The sequence below is a fragment of the Leopardus geoffroyi genome, chromosome A1, assembly GCF_018350155.1.
Source record: "Leopardus geoffroyi isolate Oge1 chromosome A1, O.geoffroyi_Oge1_pat1.0, whole genome shotgun sequence".
NCBI lineage: Eukaryota > Metazoa > Chordata > Mammalia > Carnivora > Felidae > Leopardus > Leopardus geoffroyi.
Window position 1 is genome coordinate 6,037,723 of NC_059326.1, and position 22,856 is coordinate 6,060,578.

General features: G+C 41.2%; 1 protein-coding gene across 3 annotated transcripts in view; it reads left to right on the top strand.

The window, feature by feature from the left end:
* The first annotated feature begins 11,045 nt into the window (after positions 1-11,045).
* The window catches only part of CDK8 (cyclin dependent kinase 8), a 115,008-nt gene continuing 103,197 nt past the window's right edge, over positions 11,046-22,856 (top strand). For all 3 annotated transcript variants that reach the window (XM_045461152.1, XM_045461238.1, XM_045461321.1), the window contains exon 1: positions 11,046-11,918. In XM_045461152.1, coding sequence (XP_045317108.1) covers positions 11,791-11,918 — 128 coding nt within the window. In that variant the 5' untranslated portion in view covers positions 11,046-11,790. The remainder of the gene's footprint in view (positions 11,919-22,856) is intronic.

The following is a 22,856-nucleotide window of genomic DNA, read 5'->3' on the forward strand; positions in this document are numbered from 1 at the left end:
CACTGAGGGCTTTGTGGCCCGTCACCCAGCAAATGATCCAGCTCCAAAAGTTCATCCTTGCTTCCTGGGATTCCTCCAGGGATCAACTATCTTTGGTCGGACTCCCTAGACACAGAGCCTGAGTCAGTGATTTATTGACGGAGGATTCTTCAGGAAAAATCTTTCAGTAGTGAGGGAAGAAGAGGAGGGGGGAAAGCTGAGCAAAGGTTGGCTAACGTCTAACGTAGCGTGGTTCTTTTATTTGGGAAAGAAAATCAATCCGATCTCCCTCTGCGTGGCTAACTCTTTTAGGACTCATTAGCTCTGGCATCTCTACTTCTGGAGAAGATTCAGTGGCCTTGACTTTGGTTAGGTCTTCTTTCTGTGTGATCTTCTAGCAACTCCTAGTAACCAGGGTCTTTCACTTACCACATGATAGAATTGTCTTCCTATTTGAGGAAGAGAAAGAGAAGTGTTTTCCAAAACACCTATGTTACTCCTCTCTCTGAGGGTCTTTTTTTTTTTTTTAATTTTTTTTTTCAACGTTTATTTATTTTTGGGACAGAGAGAGACAGAGCATGAACGGGGGAGGGGCAGAGAGAGAGGGAGACACAGAATCGGAAACAGGCTCCAGGCTCTGAGCCATCAGCCCAGAGCCCGACGCGGGGCTCGAACTCACGGACCGTGAGATCGTGACCTGGCTGAAGTCGGACGCTTAACCGACTGCGCCACCCAGGCGCCCCTCTCTGAGGGTCTTAATATGCCTTAGGGTGAGGGGAGAGGTAGGTAAGGATAGGTATAGGTATATAGTTTACATAACTCCTGTTATACGTACAGATAATTCGGATATATTTATAGCGCTGCCTTGAATCCCTTAATATCCACTAGCCCAGTGGTTCTCAATTCTGGCTACAATTAGAATCCTCTAAGGAACTATTAAAATTTTTGGCACGTGGGCCTGCCTGCCAAAATATTCAGATTTACTTGGTCTAGGATTGGACCTGGGTGTCAGTGATTTTTTTTTTTTAAAGCTGTCAGATTATTCTAATGTACAATTAGGATTGAGAAGCACTGAACTAGATTGTGAGGTGCATGGGGCAGGTGTATGGTCCTATTCCTCTAGATATCTCCAAGGTCTACCTCGGTATCTGCGGAAGGCATCCAATGATATCGAATAAATGATGGGGCGCCTGGGTGGCTCAGTCAGTTAAACATCCGACTCTTGATTTCAGCTCAGGCTATAATCTCACAGTTTGTGAGCTCAAGCCCTGCGTCAGGCCCTGAGCTGGCCGTGTGGAGCCTGCTTGAGATTCTCTCTCCCTCTCTCTCTGCCCCTGCCTGCTCGCTCTCGCTCTCTTTCTCTCTCTCAAAGTAAATAAATAAACTTTAAAAAAGATTTAAATAATATCGAATGAATGAATGAAAAAAAGTAGAGAGAGAAGTGCAATCTCTTCCCTGTTTACAACATACACGGACATTTATCAATATTAAATCACATTTGTAAATAAGCTTGACCTGGGGCGCCTGGTGGCTCAGTTGGTTAAGCATCTGACTCTTGATTTCGGTTCAGGTCATGACTCCCAGTTGGTGGGTTTGAGCCTCGTGTAGGGCTCTGCCCTAACCATGCGGAGCCTGCCTTGGATACTTTCTTTCCCTCTGTCTGCCCCTTCCCTGCTCGTGCTCTCTCTCTCTCTCTCTCTCTCTCTCTCTCTCTCTCTCTCTCTCTCTCTGTGTCTCTCAAAATAAATAAACTTAAAAAAAAAAAAAGTTGACTGAAGCAAACTTTCTGTTCTGATGGTCACAGATATTCCCGGAAGAGGTTAAAAGTCACCACATTCTGCCCAGACTCAAAAAAAGACAGTTTTGGCAAATGAGTGGAAGATTAAAGCATATCTATTTTTCTGGAAGAGGCAAGGGAACAGGGATGGATGAGTTCATAAGAAGGTCAACGTCAGTGGGGAAGGAAATAAACATTTATGAGTACCCACCAGATTCCAGACACTATACCAGCTGTTTTCACGGCAGCCAAAAGGGCACAGTGGACCATAGGAGCTCAGTAAATATTGTCGGAGGACTGAGTGCTGATGGAGCAGAGAGAGGGTGGGTGAGAGGAGGAATCACTCCGCGTAAGAAATAGTCCACATATGCCCCATTGAGAACTGTCTTTTTAAAACTTGAAGGACATCATATCTGGAAAGAACGACAATGAACTGGGCTGGGAACGAGAACAGGAGACGAGAACTTAAATCTGAAAGTGCTGGAAATTCATTTCAATAATCACTGTTTATGATTCAGAATGCGTATTCCAGAGAAATCATGCAGGGTAATTCCCAGCCTAGCCCCAAAATACACATTTAATCTGCAGTGGATGTAAATTATTAATTGTCCAAATATGGGTTTTAAATTTTGTTTAATGTTTGTTTATTTTTGAGACACAGAGAGAGCATGAGCAGGGGAGGGACAGAGAGAGGGAGACACAGAATCCGGAGCAGGCTCCAGGCTCCGAGCTGCCAGCATAGAGCCCCGTGAGGGCTCGAACTCACGGACCGCGAGATCATGCCCTGAAGCCAAAGTCAGACGCTCAACCAAATGAGCCACCCAGGCGCCCTTAAGTGTGGGTTTTACTTCCTGTGATCAGCTGCACGTACTATAAAGGTACTGCAGGGATGGGAGCGGGGAGATGACGAGGATTTTCTGACAGTCACTTAGAAATGAAGTTTCTGGGGTGCCTGGGGGGCTCAGTCGTTCTGACACTGGCTCAGGTCATGATCTCACAGTTTGAGAGTTCGAGCCCCACTTCAGGCTCACTACTGTCCGTGAGGAGCCCACTTCAGATTTTCTATTCCCCCCTCTCTCTGTCCCTCCCCCCGCTCCCTCTCTCGCTCTCAGAAATACATAAAACATTACAAATTTTTTTTTTTAAAAAGAAACGAAGTTTCTAATCTACAAATTATGTTTGAAAATTTGTAAATCGCTGATCAGAACTTAAAACGCATTTCATCAAAAAAAAAAAAAAAAAAAAAAAGTATCCATGGTGGTTTCGTTTCTGTCTAGCCCACAAAGCTTAACTTGGTTGAAATTAACTTTTTTAAAAGTTTAATTTGATCCTCCTACTGTCCTTGCCCTTTGAGTTTATTCTTTTTTCAGTTCCTTCTCTTATTATCTGTGTGAACTTGGGCAAATTACTTAATCTCTATCTGCCTCTGTGTCCTAATCTGTAAAATGACAACCATAGGACCTACCTAATTCTGGGGATTAAGTGAGTTAATACCTGGCACATAGAAAATATTCAATAAATAATAGCTATTTCCTTTTTTACTTTTTAAAGTTTATTTAATTATTTTTGAGAGGGTGTGCATGCGCGTGCACACACACGTGGAGGGGAAGGACAGAGAGAGAGAGAGAGAGAGAGAGAGAGAGGAAAGAGAGAATTCCAAGCAGGCTCCAGGTACAATGTTAGTGTGGAGCCCAGTCAGATGCAGGGCTGGAACTCTAGAACTGTGAGATCATGACCTGAACCAAAATCAAGAGTTGGATGCTTAACCCAACTGAGCCACCCATGGGCCCCAATAATAGCTATTTCTGTTGTGTTATTGTCTGTCTCTGGTTGGCTATCCTCCCCCTACCACCGCAGAAAGGCAAAGCCTTAGACAAGGATTCATTTTAAAATACTTTATTTAGGACGTGTTCCCTGGAAAAACCAGTAAGGGAATAGGGGAGTGGAACTGGGAAGGAAAGGAGCTTAAGTAAGGGATGCAAGGTCAACTCTGACCGAAATTCATAGAGGGCACAGGACACAGTGCAGGTCCCCCCAGTTGTCCCCGTCAGAGGCTATGAGAGCTAGAGTATTCATACTTGTACCTATAGTTATTAACTGAAGATGGGGGTGGCTTATTTCCGGGTACTTCAGCTTTGCCTGTGAAAGCAAGGTGGGTTCCAGTAGCCTAAAGGTAGCCCCATCTGCAGCCCCGAGTCAATGCTCTGAAAGGATATGGTTACCGGCTTGACTTGGCATCTGTTACAACAACATCATCATCATCACCTCCCATAAGACACGCAATGGTATATAGTATAAAAGGCATTGTGTCATGTTCTAGGGATAAAAAAACAGTCCTTGTCCTTTCACGCCCTTGAATTCTTCTGAAGACACAGGATAAATACACAAAGGTAAGAGATGTATATATGCTAAATGCCAAGTAAGTGTAGGCAAGGTACTTGCTATGAGTGTATTGGCTCATAGGAAGGAAAGATGCCAGGAGTACCTGAGTTGGATCTCACAGAGTGGGTGGGGTTTAGACAAGTACAGAAAAGAAGGCGGGGGGCAGGGGGTGTTGCTGGGGAAAAGAGTGGAATGATGAATGTTTTAGGGAGAATCAATAAACTGTTCTAATGTGGTAGTTCTCAACCCTAAATGCTCATTAGAATCACCAGGGAGCTTTAAAGGTCCCAATGCCCAGCGGTAGCCCAGATCAATTACGTCGGAATTGCTGGGGTGATTCCTCAGGTATTTCCAATGGCCACCCAGAGCTGAGAACCACTGTTTTAAATTGGCTAGGAAGCAGCTTCAGAGGAACTGACTAGGAACTACACTAGAGATACGGAAGAGCTCAGATTGTAGAAATTTTAGCTATTTGGAGCCAATGATTTTGATCTCATTCTAACATTTCTATTGCAAGCTGCCTTCCAGCATTTTCCTAAGTGAGGCAAAAGTAGATACAGAGTCTGGAATATTAGACGAAGGAGCTTGAACTTTATGCTGTAGGCAATGAAAGGTCACACAGGGTCCTTGAAGATTTTTGAGCACGAGAATGATGTAAATAAAACAACATTTTAAAATTTAAACAGGATGTAGAGTTTGGGGGCAAGCAGGACAATACCTGATGGAACTTGACCTTGGCTGGTAGGGGGAAGGGCTACCAACAGAGAGAAAAAGTTCCAGAGGTTCTGAGCGTGAAGTTGCACGGAAACAAATAGCCTTGGGTGTCAAGTATCAAGTGGTGGCAGAGGTGACCTGACCACGTTTGTGTGTGAGAAAGGGAGCTATGCAGTTCACAGGAGATCTGTGTTTGTACAGGAACCAGCCAGAAAAAACTTGGCTCTTCTGGTGACTGGGCCTGAGCAACAGTCCAGCTAGCTAAAGGGTGAAGCATATTGGAAGGAGAAGCCAGAATAGTAATTTAAGCCTTGAAAACTGGACATAAAATAAAACTGTGCTCCTATAGATTACTTGCTATACTGTTGCGTAGCAAAATGTATTGTGAACTGAAAAAACAGAAAGTAATATGCTTATTCCAAGAGAAAAGGGGTCCAAAAGAAGAAAAAAGGACAAGGGTATAATACTGCTTGCCAATGTAAAGAGGTAAATTTTCCTTAATACTTAATAGAACACAAGAGCAGAATTCATCATCAACAAATGGGAGAGATTTTCAGTTTGGGATGCCCTTACCAGTAACCGTGATAGGAATCTATTAGCCAAGAAAAGAAGAAATCATTTTTAACCTGGTATTCATATTATTTCTTCAGCTGTCTGTTTTAGCTACTATACCTGCATATTAAAGAAGCAAGGAATGAGGGTGTTTACTTTTTAAATTATCCTGCAAAAAATTAAGTTAAAGATTTTCACGCTAGTGCTATGCTATAAAAGGGGGAAATCCTGTTCTCATTTTCCTCCTTCCCCAGCTTAAATGTCATGGTCTGTCATTTTAACTACGCTATTGCCAATAATTCCAACCTCTGTCGCCTCATCTTTTCATTAAACCCAGCTGGCGAGGCTCTAACCCTGGATGAATCTAACATCTGTCTTTGCCAGGCCTCCACCTGGGCTGTTGAGTGCTGGTGATGAAAATCTCACAACAGGGCAGATGGATATTGATATAAATGCATGGCTGTGCCTGCAAGTGGACCTGCGACATGGGCTAGAAGTCCCGCGATGATATCCTGCCAGCTCTCTCTCTCATTCTGCCCAAAGCTTGTTTTAAACCCGTAGCCTTTTCAGACATGAATGGATACCACTGCTTTCTCCTTCCACGCCTGTCCCCTCACTCACAGAGGCCAACTTTTCTTGTACCTTCTCTAGAAAACCAAAGCCATTTGAAAAAGAACAGCTTCAACTTTTACCCAATCCACAGAGTCACATGTACCCATGAAATATCTGCAGGACATGGCCACAATATTTTGCTCTCCCCATTACTGAGAAGTGAGTCTACTTGTGGACTCTTCGAATCTGGGCCGGTCTTGTATCTAGCTTTAGCCTAAACTTGTTCCTCTCAAAGTCTTTCTCATCTCAGTAACTGGCATCATCTTCAGGAGTCGTCTTGATTCCTTGCGTTTCCTTACCTCCCATCCAACGGAGCAGCAAGTCCCCTGCCTCCCTGTCTGTCCGTTCTTCAATCTTGTCTCCTGGAATCCATTGCCAACATACTAGCCAGGATATTCCTTTTAAAGTATAGATCACATCTGGCCACTCCCTTCCTTACAACTTTCCAATGGCTTTCTCTTGCCCTAAAAATAAAACCCAAGCCTCTTTTCTATGGTCTTACAAGGACCTGTATGATCTGGTCCCTTCCTACCTCTTTGCCTTCATCTCACACAACGCCCCCTGCCCTTACTCCTGACAATTCTATCACACACGACTTCCTTCCCAGCTTAAAGCCTTTGCACATGCTGCACACCATCTATCCACCTGGACCACCCTGATCTCTCACCTTAGCAGGATTTTCTGCTCATCATTCAGGTCTCCCTTAAGCATCATCTCAGAGAATCCTTGGCCATCCACCCAATCCGAAGAACTCTCCTCTGGGCTCACTTTCCATCGCATTGCTTTGTTTTATATCCTTCCTGGTACTTAGAACTTTCTCCCTTCTGTGAGCTGCCCACTCGCTGCGTCTTCATCACTCTGAATGAAGGAGCTCTCATATTCCTATACGACACTGCCCCTAAGCGTAACACTTCATTGGTCTAGGACGGGCCCCCCAGCTGAGCTGGACCAGAGCCTTTCCTGTGATTTTTAGAACTGGAGTTGAGAAACACAGTCAATTCTTCTCTCATGACAGGCGTCTGATACAAAATTCAGCAACTGTTAGTGGTCACGTTTCCAGTCATGTGGAAATGAGTCTATAAGAACAAATGACATTCACATGATGAAGGGGAGAAAGAACGTTCTTTTTGAAAGTGCTTTTTGGTTCTGGTTGTTTCCAAGGTTTAAATTATATTTTGGATGTGTTTAGAGTTAATTGAGAAATTTCGCATTAATATTTTCTTTGAAAAAAGTTAAAAGGCTAGAGTGTTGATTGATCTAACTTGTTCTTTCTTGTGTCTAACACTACTCAAATGTAGATATTTAAGATGTGCTTTTGATGATACAGATGATGAACAGTCCACCTGCAGAATGGAAGGTTGGATATTTTCTGTTTAAAGCACACTTTAATATTGAGTGAGAAAACAATGAAAAGTTGTAGAGACAAGAAGTGATCAATTCTGAAAAGACACACTTGGGTGTTTCCATTAATACATCATGATATATCATATATAGCACTAAATTCTTTTGCACACTACAAAAAAAATACATGTTCAGAGGCAAGGCTGGGGCAAGATGTTAAATGTTTTCAAATGACTACCCCCCCCCCCACACACACCTTAAGGTCCATTTGAACCTTTAGAGAAATCAATCCAATAAAACACATTGTAATTAAATACCATTATGCAAATTATGTTCTGGGCATTTTAGGAGATACAGTGATGAATAAGTCAGAGACTCAGTCATTAAGGTGTTTATTAAAGGACAGATTTTTTTTTTTAATTTTCCTTCACCTCTTTTATTTTATTTTATTTTATTTTTTTTAATGTTTTTATTTATTTTTGAGACAGAGAGAGACAGATCATGAGCAGGGGAGGGGCAGAGAGAGGGAGACACAGAATATGAAGCGGGCTCCAGGCGCTGAGCTGTCAGCACAGAGCCCGAGGCGGGGCTCGAACTCACAGACTGAGATCATGACCTGAGCTGAAGTCGGACACTTAACCGACTGAGCCACCCAGGCGCCCCAAAAGGACAGATTTTTTTTAAGTACATAGATGACTAAAATACAAAGTAGCTGGGATGTTTCTACACAAGTTACACATAAAGTATAATGGTGCCAACGGTAGGAGGAGTTCATGGTTTAAAAAAGAAAAAAAAAAAGGTCATTTTCAGGTATAAGGACCAGGAAAAGTTTCATGACTAAGTTAGGCATTTAAGCTGTACCTTGGAGGATGGGTAGGGCTGCAAAGGTCAGAGATGGTATGAGGAAGCATCCAGCCTTTGAGAACAGGCCAGACAAAGGCATATTTGGCACAAATATGGAGGACAATGTGCAGCTAATGACGGCCTGAACTCCTAGGATTGGCAGTAAAACAACAGAATGTCTGTCTACTGGCATTGCTATTCACTGCAATTGGGAGGTACAGGGCACAGTATGATAATTTTCAGAAATTTTAAGTTGGAGATGCAGCAGAATATCCCCTCAGGCTGAGCAGGAGGCAGCTGAAATGTGGGGCTGGTGTTTGGGAGGCATGTTAAGACTGGAGATGCTAAATTTAGGATGTAAATAAAACCACATTTATGAAAAGCATGAGCATTATTTGCACATTGTTTGGAACATGGACCAATGAAGGTCATAGACTCTGCTACATCATGATCTCCAGTGACAGTCTAGGGTCGTGCGGCATCAGTATAACCTGAAATTGAAAATCAAATGGAAACGACAGCTCCATGCTCTTGATATGTTCAATTCATTTAAATAACAAATATGAACCCTCATCCTTTGATCCACAGGAAATCCATTCTAAAAACAGAGTGTATTCTTCAAGTTTTTGGAATCCTAACACGTGCCAGGTTCTTCCTAGCTCGTTGCTTTGGCCCCTTCCTGTCTTTCCTAATTGAGTCTCAGGCTGCTGCCCTTTCCATTGTCTCCAAGCATGGACACAAGTAAGGCCAGGCTGATAGCCTGGGGATGACAGAAGGGAAATACCACACAGAAAAGAAAAACCTAAAATTGGATATTAGATATTACTGCTCCTAACACATTAGCCAAGCTCTCTCCAAAAGGCACTGATGTCTATCTCTTCCTTAGCTCCCCATCCTGATGCTGTGTTCAGGGGTCTGCTTACCTCAAATCACCACATTCTTCCAACCTGGAGTTTGGACCCCCAACTTTCACCCTAGCTTTGCAGAGAGAAGCAGGCCTTTCTCTGCCCTGGTCCAAACCTGGCTTCCTTTCCAATCCCAGCATTACTGATAGTAAGAATACTGTCAGTTAGCTTGACTATAGTAATCATTTCACTAGTCACGTACACACACACACACACACACACACACACACACACATCCTGTTGTACCTCTTAAAACTGTACAATATTTATTTAGAAAAATTCGGTCTCTTAACGTTGAATTCTTTAACTCTACAAAGAACAGTCCTGCTAGAGAATCACCCACTATATATCACTGAATAGAACATGTAACATCCTCTAAGTTAGGGCCTTTTAGAGCTCCGTTTCACAAAGAGAGAAACTGATGGTTCAAGGGCACACCAGTAATAAACAGCTGAGCAGGATTCAAACCTAGGCTCACCTAACCAGTCAGTGTACTTAAACATTAAATAATATTTAATGCGCTAGGTAAAAACAACTTCAATTTAACCAGTGGTGAAGTCACAATTTTATCCAAAGACATTTATATAAAAGAAGAGCCCCTCTGAGGATTTTTCAAATGGTATCATTGCCATCATCTATCTGTACATGGATTTTTTTAAACTTAAAAAAATGTTTTAATTAATTAATTAATTTATTTATTTATTGAGAGACGGAGAGAGACAGAGTGTGAGCAGAGGAAGGGCAGATATAGAGGGAGACACAGAATCCAAAGGAGCCTTCATGCTCTGAGTTGTCAGCATAGAGCCCAATGCGGGGCTCAAATCCACAGACGTGAGATCATGACCTGAGCTGAAGCCAGATGCTCAACTGACTGAGACACCCAGGTGTCCTTGTACATGGATATTTTTAACATAAATATGGTTACTCATTAATTCAACAAATGTTTACTGTGCACCATACTCAAAGCATATTACTAGGTATTATGGAAGATGCAAATATGATTTCCTATAGGCATTTATAATCTAGCAAAAGAAAAATAAAACATAATTTGATGACTACCACAAGAAAGGCAAGAAAAAAAAAGGGTTATGGGGGTTTGAAAATGGGAGAGATTATATGTCCTTTGGGGAGTGGGGAGCTTTAGTGGAAATAGTAGCAATTGGAAAATGTAAAATAAATACAAACCTACAATTAATAAAAAATTAAAGACACACATCTAAATAAGACGGATTAGACAAAATGAGAGATTATTATCAAGATACTGGGACCCCTTCAGCCGGCACCTTTCCTACCTTAAAATTGTCAACAAATTAGTTTCAATGAATCTAGATCCGTTGTTGTAATCATGGCTCAAATGTGCTGTTCTTATAGACAGAGGTGCAGAAGGCCACACTCAAAATAATGTCCCCTCTCAATGGATGGGAAGCATTTAGATAGTCATCTTTCTCAATAGTAAAACTATTCAGGAGTAGCATGGCCACTGGTCATTGATTCATTTTTATTGATGTTTGTAATGTGGGTCAATATGTTGATATCGTTGTGCAGCCCTTATCAGATTGTGAACGACAAGAATACACCAAGTCTGTGAGCTGTTTACAAATATATAGTCTTTTTTCGATAATGATAATGCCCTTTAACATCTGGAGTTCGGAAGCGGCGCAAACTGTGATTCCAATCGAAAACTAGCCTCCCTCGCACATAAATTTCTCTGGTTAAGTTTACGGTCCAAACCACACTCTAGCGATATTGCTGTAAAAAAAGACAAGAAAAGAAAAGAAAAAGGAAAAGGGAAAAAAAAAAAAATCCCTCTAAGCGATTGAAACTAATCTCTCCTTGGACTACTAATCCCATCATGCAACGCTCCCGTATTACCACTGTGTGGGGTGGAGTCGTCGAAGGGGCGGCAACGACGGTGGCCTGTGCATTCTGGGCAATGTAGTCTGGGGCTCTGGCCGCCGTCAGGACAATCCACGTGGTGCTTCTGGCGGCAGCTGCGGGCAGTGGCTACCCTGCTTCCTCCACCGGATCCTCGAGGTGCGGGCCCCGGCGGGGCCGGACTGGCGCCGCGGAGCAGGCTGCAGGGAGGCCCGGAGGCAGCCCGAGACTTCGCGACGTTTTTGCGACAGCTGTGGCCGTGTTCCGCGAGTTCCCTCCCTCCTCCTCTCTCTGAGGAGGTACCGGCTGTTGTGCGGCGCTGCCTTTCTGTTTGAGTGTATGGGTGAGAGAGTGAGTGAGTGAGTGTGAGCGTGTGTGAGAGAGAGGGTGAGGCGTGAGTGCGAGTGTAAGAGGAGGAGAGCCCGCCGCGGCCGCCCCGCCGCTCCCCGCAGCGGGAGCAGAACGCGCGGCAGGAGAGAGCAGGAGAGCCGGCGCCCCGGGAGCCCGCGGGGACAAGGGCAGAGACGCCGCTCCCCACCCCCAGCCGTCGTCCCTCTGCTCTCCTTCGCCCGGGGGAACCTCCCCGTCCCCCCACCCCCTCGGCCGGCCTCTGCCCCGCCGTCCCCCTGGATGTCCCCCGCGCTCTTGCGGGGCCTCCTCCTGCTCTTGCCGCATCAGTCGGGCTGGTGCTGCGGCCGCCGGGCGTAGAGCGGGCGGGTTCCCGGGGGCTGCGGCTGCCGGTGCTTCCCCGGTCCCCACCCCTGTCCCCCGGCCCCCCGACCCAGCTCCCCGGCCCCGGAGGCTGTGACAATGGACTATGACTTTAAAGTGAAGCTGAGCAGCGAGCGGGAGCGGGTCGAGGACCTGTTTGAATACGAGGGCTGCAAAGTTGGCCGAGGCACTTATGGTCACGTCTACAAAGCCAAGAGGAAAGATGGGTGAGTGTTTGTGTCTGTGCCGGTGTCCGCGCTCTGCGGCGCTCCCGCAGGCCGAGGCAGGTAGCCCGGAGGGAGAGTGGGGCGCCGGCGCGCCGGTCTCCCACTTCCTTGACACCCGAATCTGGCCCTGCCAGCCAGGTTTGGGGAGGAAGTGGTGTACTAGGGATCCAAGCCCACACGAAATCCTGCCTGTGTATTCTACTTCGGTGGCTAATAGGGAAAAAGAGCTGCTACTCCATGGGCTGTATACTTTTCAAGGGTTTCGGTTCTAGATTGAAAAAAAAAAAAAATCGTAGTAAAACGTCAGTTTAAATGGTTTTCGGGGGGAGGGGTCCATTTATTCTGGTAACCTTCGGGGGGCTTTCCTCGCCCGCCTCTGGAGTGACATCCATCAGTCTGGAAGGGAAGCTGTGATCCTTTCCTCCACCAGTTTGTGATTGATTTATTACCAAATTTGGATTTTATTTGGGAGAAAGAAAGCAGCAAGTAAATATGATGCTGAAGAGTTCTTCATAGGGATCGTCTGTAACCTCAATGTAGCAATTGTTATTTAGATACCATTAACCTGTGAGTTTTACATAGAACAATGGGGGTTTGGTGCAGGGTGGGTGGTGGGGAAAAAGGCAAGGGACTAATAGGGGCTATCGTGTTCAGGCCTGTTCCCCCAAAATTTAGCTGTTGGCAATAAGCTGTAAATCGTCTCTTTGCTTTAAATATTTTCCCCTGCAAATAACTTAATTAAGTCTATGGCTGGTAATGCTCCCAATTTAGTTTCTTAAACAGGCAAGTGAAGTGTTCATTTTTCCTTTGTCAGTAGATGAATGTCGTGTAATATTGACAAAAGAGAAGGCAATTCTTAGTTGAGGGGAAAATATATTTTATTAACTCCTTGTTTTCCTCTTGTACAAACGTTATGTTGATGTTGTCTATTGCCTTTGACACTATAGAAAATTGCGGGAGAAATCATGTCAGAGTTTATTATATAATCTTTAGATATCAGTATAAACAAAGTAGCTTTACTCGAATATCAATGTTAATTTGATAGCTGCTGTTTTAACATTTAAAAGAATTGCTTTCCTCCCCGCCCCCCCTCCGAATTAGGTAAGAGGGTTTGTTCAGAACTATATTAGCACTAAAAAAAAGAAACCGTTCATAAAGCTGAAGTAAGTTGGGGGAGCCATATTTATAAATACTTTAATATTCTGGATATTGGAAAAGGAAGTGTATATTCAATATTTTTCTTAGATTGACTGAGGTATCTTTCTCAAATAACTTAAAAGGGACTCTTAAAGGAAGATGGTGATTCTAATTAATTTGATATGTGCATTTCAGTGCTTATATGAGCAGTTAAAGCAGTACAGATATCTGCAAAAGATAGGGATTTGAAAACTTGATACTCTGGTGTGCTGCATGTATTTAAAAGTACTTCTTAGTGGAATGGATAATCTGGTGACATTTGAGAAATCTGCATCTGGAGATACCTACCTACTGTTGACTCTGCTTATATTTTTCATCGAAGTATTGTTTAATAATGTACTTTAAAAATTATCTTTCTCATATAATATTTTTCAAAAGCCTTAAACCATTTCTCTTTCCCCCAATATTATGGAATTTGGGGCATATTCAGAAAATTCCCAATGCCATGAGATTACACACAGTAGTACATTTGACCAGTCTGTCATCTGCTTTGTAAAATTCTGGTGACTCTAAATTATTTTTAATCTCTCTGACAGAAGCCAGTTCTATTTCCATAAATTACTGATTTAAGCTAATAAAATATGTAAATTTATTAACTTTGGTTTTATATTTTATTTAAAAACTATGGTATTGTTTAGTGGCAGGAGGTACTTTTAACCACATTTTATATCTCATAGTTAGGTTTTAATTGAGACTAAATAATTTTAGGAGAATTAATACAATTTAAAAATAGCTAAATGTACAGCATGTAAACATTTCTTAGTCATTTGTGATAGCTGAAAATTGCCATTGCATTTTGGAAAAAAAAAACTTTATAATTTTTGGGCTTGTTTTCCAGCAGCCTTTAATGATTTTGTTTATAGGATGAACTTCAAAAAAATTTAAAAAGGATCAAATATCAAGAGAGTTTTAAAATTACTTAAGACAGTTTTTGTTTTCCAGAGGGAATATTTTTGGTTTGGCTTCTCACAGCCTCATCACTCGAGTGAAATATAGCATTGTATTTATGAGGTTCTTTTGATCTTATGTCAGTGAAATGTAATTTAATGCATTTTAGTCCTGGTAAAATAAAATTTGTGGCTGTTTAATCTTTTGTAAAAAGATGATGACGAAATAATTTGTTTCTAGTATTGATTTACTTTCAAATTAAATTATACATTCTGTAACTGAAATTTCAGAATACTCTAGGAACGCAGACAATAACACCTTCAAAGAGAATCCTGAGATGTACAATTAAGTGGGTTTTGTTTAGACCTATTTGTCTATTACAACGAACGCACATAAACGTATCTTTTCAGTCTTCCAGCAAGCATCACAGAATATGAGCACGTAGTAAAAGAATTCAGACTGGAGGTGTTCGCTTCTTAAATTATTAAGTTTTAGGAAATAAAACAGCTCATAAGGTCATTCTTTGACTCAAAGAATTATTAATACTATCCTGCTAGTATACCACACTTAAGATAAACTCAGCATTTTAAGGAATGTGGGGAAGGAGGAAATACTTTATTTGAAGCATGATTATATATATATATATGGAAAAAGGGCCTTTTGTAATTGTGTTAATTTCAGATTCTAATAGAGTTAAAGCATAAATGCACAATAAATCTTGGAAATAATTTGTTCTCACTGTCACCATAAATGAGATAGTGTCCTTTGTGTCTGAACACCAAAAGGGTACTCAGTAGGAAGCAGGGAGATTCATTTTCTTTCTGAGTCAGTTGCATTTCCTCTTTGTACAATTTAGGCAACCAAACTCATTTTGTTCGAAAGAATGGAAAAGCGTGAGAAGACAAGACAATTTGTGTTTTTAAATTCTGAACTCTCCTTACAGGGACTGAACATTTCTAGCATTTAAAAATCAATTTGAGGTAAGAGTTTGATCTCCAAAAAAGAAAAGCACAAGCAGTTTTTTTGAACAGGGTTCTTAATTTGCTGTACTCTGTGTTCAAAAGAACAGATTATATATAATTGGGATTATATGTGTGTGTTTGTGAGAGACAGAAATATACAGAAAACTTTTGTTGGGGCACTTTTGTAGGCAACCCAAAAATTAGGAGGCAGTAATAATGATAATAGCTAAATTAATGAGTATTACTAGGTCCTGGGCAAAGCCCTTTTACATTCATCATCTATTTAATCCTCACAAAGTACCGTATCAAGTCAGTTCTGTTTTTCAGTTTTACAGGTGAGGAAACTGTTAGAAAGGTTAAGCTGTTAGAAAGGTTAGATAAAATTGTCTATGCTTATATGACTGATTAAATGTCAGAGCTGCAATTAGGGGATTACAAAAGGTCCTCTTATTCCAGAGCACATGCTCTTAACCATTATGCCTCCTAAAGCTAATATATTAAGGTAAATATAAACCTAGACGTGGAGATTTGGTGTTTTCGTGGGTCATTCGGAAAACATGAATGTCTTACCTATGAGAGGAGTAGTCTTTTCAACTAACTCAATTAATTGGTATACTTTTTCAATACATTTCTGAACAGCCTTGGTTTTTTCGAGTGCAACAAGTGTTTATGTAGATACGTCGGTGTATCTATACATACACACATATATACACATATATGTATGTGTGTGGAGGGGGAACCAAAGGTCTTCTGGTAGGAGAAACTCTTAAGTTGGGGAGACAAATACTGAGTTTGAGTTCAGACTCCTCATCTGATTACCAGTATGACCTTGGGCAAGTCACTTGCCCTTTGTAAACCTTGATTTCCTTATTTGTAAGATTAGAGGGCTTGAGTTGATAATTTTTAAGGTCTTTTCTGGTGTTATGATTTGAGGAAATAAATTGTGAATATAAAGTGTAATACTCTTGCAAGATTAGGTAAACAGCCACTAAAACAAATTTTACTTTAGGCAGTGATACACTTCTTTGTTTCTTAGTATCATGCTTTAATGTAGGTTCTCACCAACTGCCTGAAAGAAGTTAGGTTAACTTCCAAAGACATACGAGCTATTTTGCCTGTCTTATATTGCTGTAGCATTCCATTATCTTTATCTCTTAAGATGTTGGGATTTATGGACTGTGCTTGTTCCCACTCCAGTGAACCATTCATTTGGTGGCTAGCACAAAGGACCCTTCTGATTCAGTCTGCATTGGGGCTTTAATTCAGTTTTATTTCCTTAATTATGATCAGAATGTGGTGGAACCCTTTATTTCCCCTGAAGGAATCTGATCGTTTTTCTTCTGAATATTGCTGAACCCTGCATATATGTTCAATCTGACTTAAATATTTCTTTAGACGTCAGAAATGCCAAATACAACATACATACCCATTACTGAGGATTTTGCATGCCCAGGGAAGAGTATTCCTTATAACTTTTTAAAAATGTGATGGAAAGGGACACTGTTGAATTTATCTACCTTAGATATTCAGTGCCTTCAGATCTACTGGTAAGGCCACTTTGAGGTTTCATGCTTAAATCCCATTTTCTTAGTAGCAAGACTGGCAAATTAATTCATTTGGGAGCTGTTCATTTGATTTTTACTTTTTCTGTTTCTTTCAACATTTGAAGAAATCCATACAGTCATTCGTTAGCCAATATTTATTGGACTCTTGTATGTGCCAAGCACCGTCCGAAGTACTGGTAATACAAAGATGAATAAAATATTCCATTACTTGAGGAGGTATCTACTGGGGAAACAAATGTAAATAAACTGTAGCGATTTAATAAGCGCTATAATAATTAATACAGGGTGCTAATGGAACACAGATGGAAACTGCCAACCCTGTTTAGGGTTTTCAAGGAAAGCGTCTCAAAGATGGCAGCATTTTGTTTGACTCTTAAAAGAAGGGGAAGATCTCATCAGATAGGGTATTTTAAGAGGACTAGGGTAAGGAGAGGTGCTTTTTTACTGCGCTCTTGTAGACCCCAGCAGATCGTGTGGGTTTGAATTTTTTCTTCTCCCGCCTTCCCTCCCCACACCTTTTGGCCGTTGAGCTCCTGCTGTATGTGTCCTGCTATGTGCGTGCACTACAGATGATCCATTGTACCCACTGGACATGATGAGGTTTCTGTTACTTCACAATGAGCACCTTAATTCTCTGTGGGGCAGTTTCCCATCCCAAGAATGTTGCTGAATCAGAGTACAAGCAGCCTCTGAAATTCAGTGTCTGACTTACGAATTTCTCCCTCATATGTAAAGCTGCCATGGCAGAACTCCCATTTTGATGACAGCTCTTGATAGCAGATGATTCTACTTCGGCCTCACCTCCATGAGAACTAGGGAGCCAGAGTTTTCTGTGCTGCAAGATGGTGGTGGCAACAAATTCCCAGAGGGAGAATTTCTCTTGTTGGAATCTGATGTGGGAAGAGATGGGAGGTGGGGAGATGGCTTCCAGCCTACTGGATTTCAGCTAGGAAAATAGAAATAATGACAGATTATTATAAATTATTGTAGGCCATTTTGCAAACTTACCTACTTTTCAACAATTATTTCTCTTGGCAAATGTGTTCAGAATTATGATTTACCAACATTTGAAACGTGATCCATATGTAATTTGGGAACTGTATATGCCAAATCAGTGTTGATAAATACATATTATCCCCTGTGGCTGCTGTCATCTTTCCTGTAGTGCCTTTTATTGTTGAATCTGATCCTCACTGTCTCTTTATTCTTTTTCTATTCTTTTTCTGTTCTTAGCTGCTGCTAGAGAATGAAAATCCTACTGTCCTTTCCTTCTTCAGAACAGTTTGTAAATCCTTTCCTTCACACCAGCTTAGGTAGGCTTTGGTCCTCTCTTTGTTCCTTAGAAACTACTAAGAGCTTTTTTGTCTTTAGGTATTTCTTGTTACCTAAAGTGACTTGATATTGTGACTCAAAAGTGACTTTCAGCTGTTATTTTGATCATAATCCTTGAAGACCCTTTAGTGTCATGAGTCTCAAGAGTCTTTATGATGGTCGTTGTGAGAGTCCCAAAACCAGTCCCTGCTGTGGTAAGCTGCCTGTACTGACGGGGTCATGTCATGTCCTTCAGATGCGTTATGGCAGAAAAAACGCTGAGAACCCCCTTTCTAAAATTGAGATGTGTTACATACCATGGCATTCACCCTTTCAAAGTGTGCAGTCCACTGCTTTTTAGTACGTTCCCAAGGCTGTGCAATCATTACCCCTATCTAATTCCAGCACATTTATTACCCCAAAAAGAAACTCCGTATCAGTTTGCCATCACTCCACATCCCCCATCTCCCCAACTCCTGGCAACCACTAATCTACTTCCTTTCTCTGTGGATTTGCCTGTTCTGGACATTTCATATAAATGGAATTACACAGTGTGTGGCCTTGTTTGTCTTTTATTTAGCCTAGTGCTTTTAAGATTCATCTTCATTGTGCATGTATCAGTATGATTCCTTTTTATGGTTGAACAGTATTGCATTCTATGGATATACCACATTTTGTTTATCCATTCATCAGTCGGTGGACCTTTGTGTTTTCTACTTTTTGGTTATAATGACTAATGCTGCTTATAACATTGATGTTTGAGTTGTCATGTGGGATTTTTGTTTTCAGTTCTCTTGGGCATATAGCCAGGTATGGTAACACCATGTTTCGCTTTTTGAGAAACTGCCACACTTTTTCAAAGCAGTTGAGAACCACTTTTGAGTGGCTTTACCTTGACTTCGGTGCAGGACCAAGACCTTTGTTCTTCCTTTGTGAGACCTGACAGTGAGACCCAGGAGTGTTCACTCTCTAGTCCATTGCAGGATTCTGAAGTGCAAATGAATAAAATTGGCTCCTCCATCAAATCAGACCACCATTCTGAACTTTATCTCAGGCAGCACCTTGTGCTGGAAATTCCACCCCCCCCCCCCCACCCCCAGCTGAAGTAGGTTCTAACATTTAGCTTCAGAAATTCTGACTACTTTATCTTAACATACAACTCCAGTAATTCCCTTTTCACTAATCACCCTGCAAAACATATTTAGTCCTTCATAGATGTATTGTGTAACTGCTTCAGAGTATATGTGGTTAATGTTTATATGTCCTTTGGGTCTTTCTGGTGGATGTTTATGGCTTAGATATTATAGATTTCCTCTAGGGCAGTAATTGTGTTCCCCTCAGTTCCTGGCACATTGCCAAATGTTGACAGGTACTTAATACTTTTTTATTTTTGGTGTACATGAAATTCATATTTGAAAGTGTCCCTTTTCAATTTGCTGAAATTAAAAACTTGAGCATATTATAGGAGACTAGAAAAGCAGCATCTTGTGAAAATACCCAGAGAAGCAAAGTTTGATCGGCTGGCTGTATTGCTACCAGGAACAAAATTGAACAAAACCAAAAGTCAAAGACAGGGCAAACTTTGTTGATCAGGTGAGCCAAATACAAGTCCCAGGTATTTGAAAAATTGAACCACTACAAAGAATAAAGCTTTTTTCTGAAATATACCTTGTAAATAAATCAATTCAAATGAGAGAAATCAAACCTCTATTTCTAAATTTAAGAAAAATATAATTAGTCTCTGAACCAGACTGACATTTTTGTTTAAATCATGATGTTCCGTGATTGATATTTGAAGTTTATTTTTTTTATGTGAATAAATTATTTAGGCTCCTACGACTCAAGGTAACTAAGTTACTCATCTCTTGAGACAGCTCTCTAAAATTTATGGTTTTATTATATAGCTCATGAGTTCCAACGAATAATCATCCTAAGGACAGGAATTCTTTACATCATGGTGCAAAGCCCACTGTACATGTTTCTAGACACCCGAATTTAGAGGTTGTCTAGAGAACTAAATTAAAAAACCTAAAACTTGTCCATCAGTGGTGTCATGACTTAATGTTAACCAAGTCCTATTTCTGGGGAAAGCAGACATGAGTATTGAAAAATTATTTTTATAAGGTTTCTGTTTTAAGGAAAGCCAATTGTGAAAATTTGAGTTCGTGTAGAATAAATTTATTTGGAGGTTTTTTTTTTCACTTTATGAAAGGATCTCTTTAAGTACATAAGCTCTCTTGGTGTATTTACCACATGACTTAGTTTGCAAAAAATTCAGTTTATACACACTTTCCAAGAAAATGTTGTGTAAAGTAAAACATTACTTGTAATGTGTTTTCTAATGTTGACCCAACATTGAAGATCCTTTAAAAAACATTTTTTTTTAATGTTTATTTATTTTTGAGACAGAGAGAGACAGAGCATGAACAGGGGAGGGGCAGAGAGAGAGGGAGACACAGAATCTGAAATGGGCTCCAGGCTCTGAGCTGTCAGCACAGAGCCCGACGCGGGGCTCGAACTCACAGACCGTGAGATCATGACCTGAGCCGAAGTCGGACGCTTAACCAACTGAGCCACCCAGGCGCCCCTGAAGATCCTTTTAAATGTAAAGTCAAATCATTTAAATATTTGATGTTTCATTATAGTTTCTCTTTAGCTGTAGTGTTTTGTTTTTGGTAAATTTATGTTTTTAATTTATTTGGTAGCTATTTGCAGAATGTCTCTAATATGTCAGGTTCTGTGCCTGATATTGGCAATTCAGCAGTGAACAGGACAGGGTCCAAGTCTTCAGGGAACTTACAAACTTTTCAGGGATGCAGGCAAGTAAAAAGGTAATTATAGCATAGTGGGGATAGGGCTGCACTAGGGAAGATGTATAGGTTGCCGTGGGGGTATCTGATCTGCTCTTGGGGGTTCAAGGATGGTATTTCAGTTGTGACTTGAAAGATAATTAGAAGTTACACGAGTGAACGGGCAGTAAATAAGAGTGAGTGAAGGTTGGGGAGTTACAGTGCAGGGTAGAGGAGTAGCATCTGGTTCCAGAATTTCTTTATAAAGGAAGGAGTTCTATCTGGTGGAAAAGGGAGTATGATGTGTAGTAAGCACATTTTAACCTAAGTTATTTATTTGAAGTGATTTCGAGAGCTTTTATGTTATGTTGTAGGAGGGAAGGCTAAAGCTGTCTCCAGGACCCTTTGGAGCCACCGTCAAGTAGCATTTATAGAGATACGAAGAAAAGATAGTATGGTGAGGGAATTGGAAGAATTTCAATACCAGATTGCAGAGAGTGGTAACAGGTAGGGTGAGAGGTACAAAAAATTAAGTTGGAGACGTAAGTGGAGTCTTGGAAATCATGTCCTGGACTTCTTACTTGATTCTGAAGACAAGGGGGACCATTTGTAGGATTTAAACAGGTAACAAGTTCAGATTAATCATTTAAAAAGAGTGCTTGACAATATACTCAGAATAGCTAGTAGCTACGGGGAACTGGGGTTGGGAAAATGTAATAGTAATCCAGGTGAGAGGTGCTAGAGGCTTGAATTAGGGAATGACAGAGGGAATGACGAACAATTGATAGGACCTGTTGATTTATTGAATGTGAGAGAGGAAGGAGTCAGAAGAACCAAGGGTAAGGTCTAGGTTTCTGGCATAAGCAGCAAGATACTGCCATTCACATAGATAGCCAAAACAGAAAGAGGAGCAGGTTTGATGGGGAACATGATGAATTGAGTTTTGGTGTATTGAAATGCATGTACCTGTTAAACATCTAAGAAGAAATGTCCGTTAGGCAGACAACATGAGTGTAGTGCTCAAGATAGAGATCTGGATAGGGAAAAACTTGGGAGTTAACCAGGTACTTGAAGTAATAGCTTCGAGTCATCTTGAAATTGCCTAGACAAAGTGTAGAGTAAGAAGAGGTCCTAGGACAGAATGTAGAGAAACAGATGTCCATTCAGGAGGCCAACAAGTTGAGTCCCGAGGAGGAGGAGAAAACTCAGGGTCATTCCCACTGGCTGTACATGGCAACTTGGAGAAAAGCCAAGGCCTTGTAAGGTAAAATCATACCAACCAAGGAAAGAGTGTTTTCAGAAGGAGTGGTAGGCATACCCTATGCCACACAGAGGGCAAGGGAGATAATGAAGTATTTGGGTTAAGTATTTTATTTGTTTATTTTTAATTATTTTAATGTTTGTTTATTTTGAGAGAGAGAGAGACAGAGAGAGAGAGAGAGCAAGCAGGGGAGGAGGACAGAGAGAGTGGGAGAGAGTATCCCAAGCAGGCTTCATCCACACCATCAATGTGGAGCTCAAAGCGGAGCCTGACGCAGAGCTTGAACCCACGAACCATGAGACTGTGACCTGAGCCAAAATCAAGAGTTGGACACTTAACCGACTGAGCCACCCAGGCATCCCTTGGTTAAGTATTTTAAACAGAAGAAAAATTCAGCAAAAGATTTTTGGACACTAGAGCTGAAATTATAACTCGCTTTGTAGGTTTTATCCAGAATATTTTGTGGTACTTTTATGGGTAGCCTTATTATTCAGGGCCAAGCAATGAAAAGTTTACTTCCACCTTTGTTTCCACCTTGGCTTATTATTGAAGCTAAAATTGTATATGCTGACTTGCTATTTATTTGTTTGTACATTCATTCATTCATTCATTCCATGGCATTTGAGATAGTTCTTTTTTTTAAAAAAATAAAATCGCTTTTTTGTCTGATTATAAAAGAATTATAATTCTCTACAATTATAGGTTTATTGTAGAAAATTCATAGTCTAGAAATGTATACAGAAACTAGAAATTTTAGAAATTTTATTTATTTTTAATGTTTATTCACTTTTGAGAGACAGAGACAGAGCATGAGAAGGGGAGAGGCAGAGAGAGAGGGGGACACAGAATCTGAAGCAGGCTCCAGGCTCTGAGCTATCAGCACAGATCCCGATGCGGGGCTCGAACTCACAAACCGTGAAATCGTGACCTGAGCTGAAGTTGGATGCTCAACCGACTGAGCCACC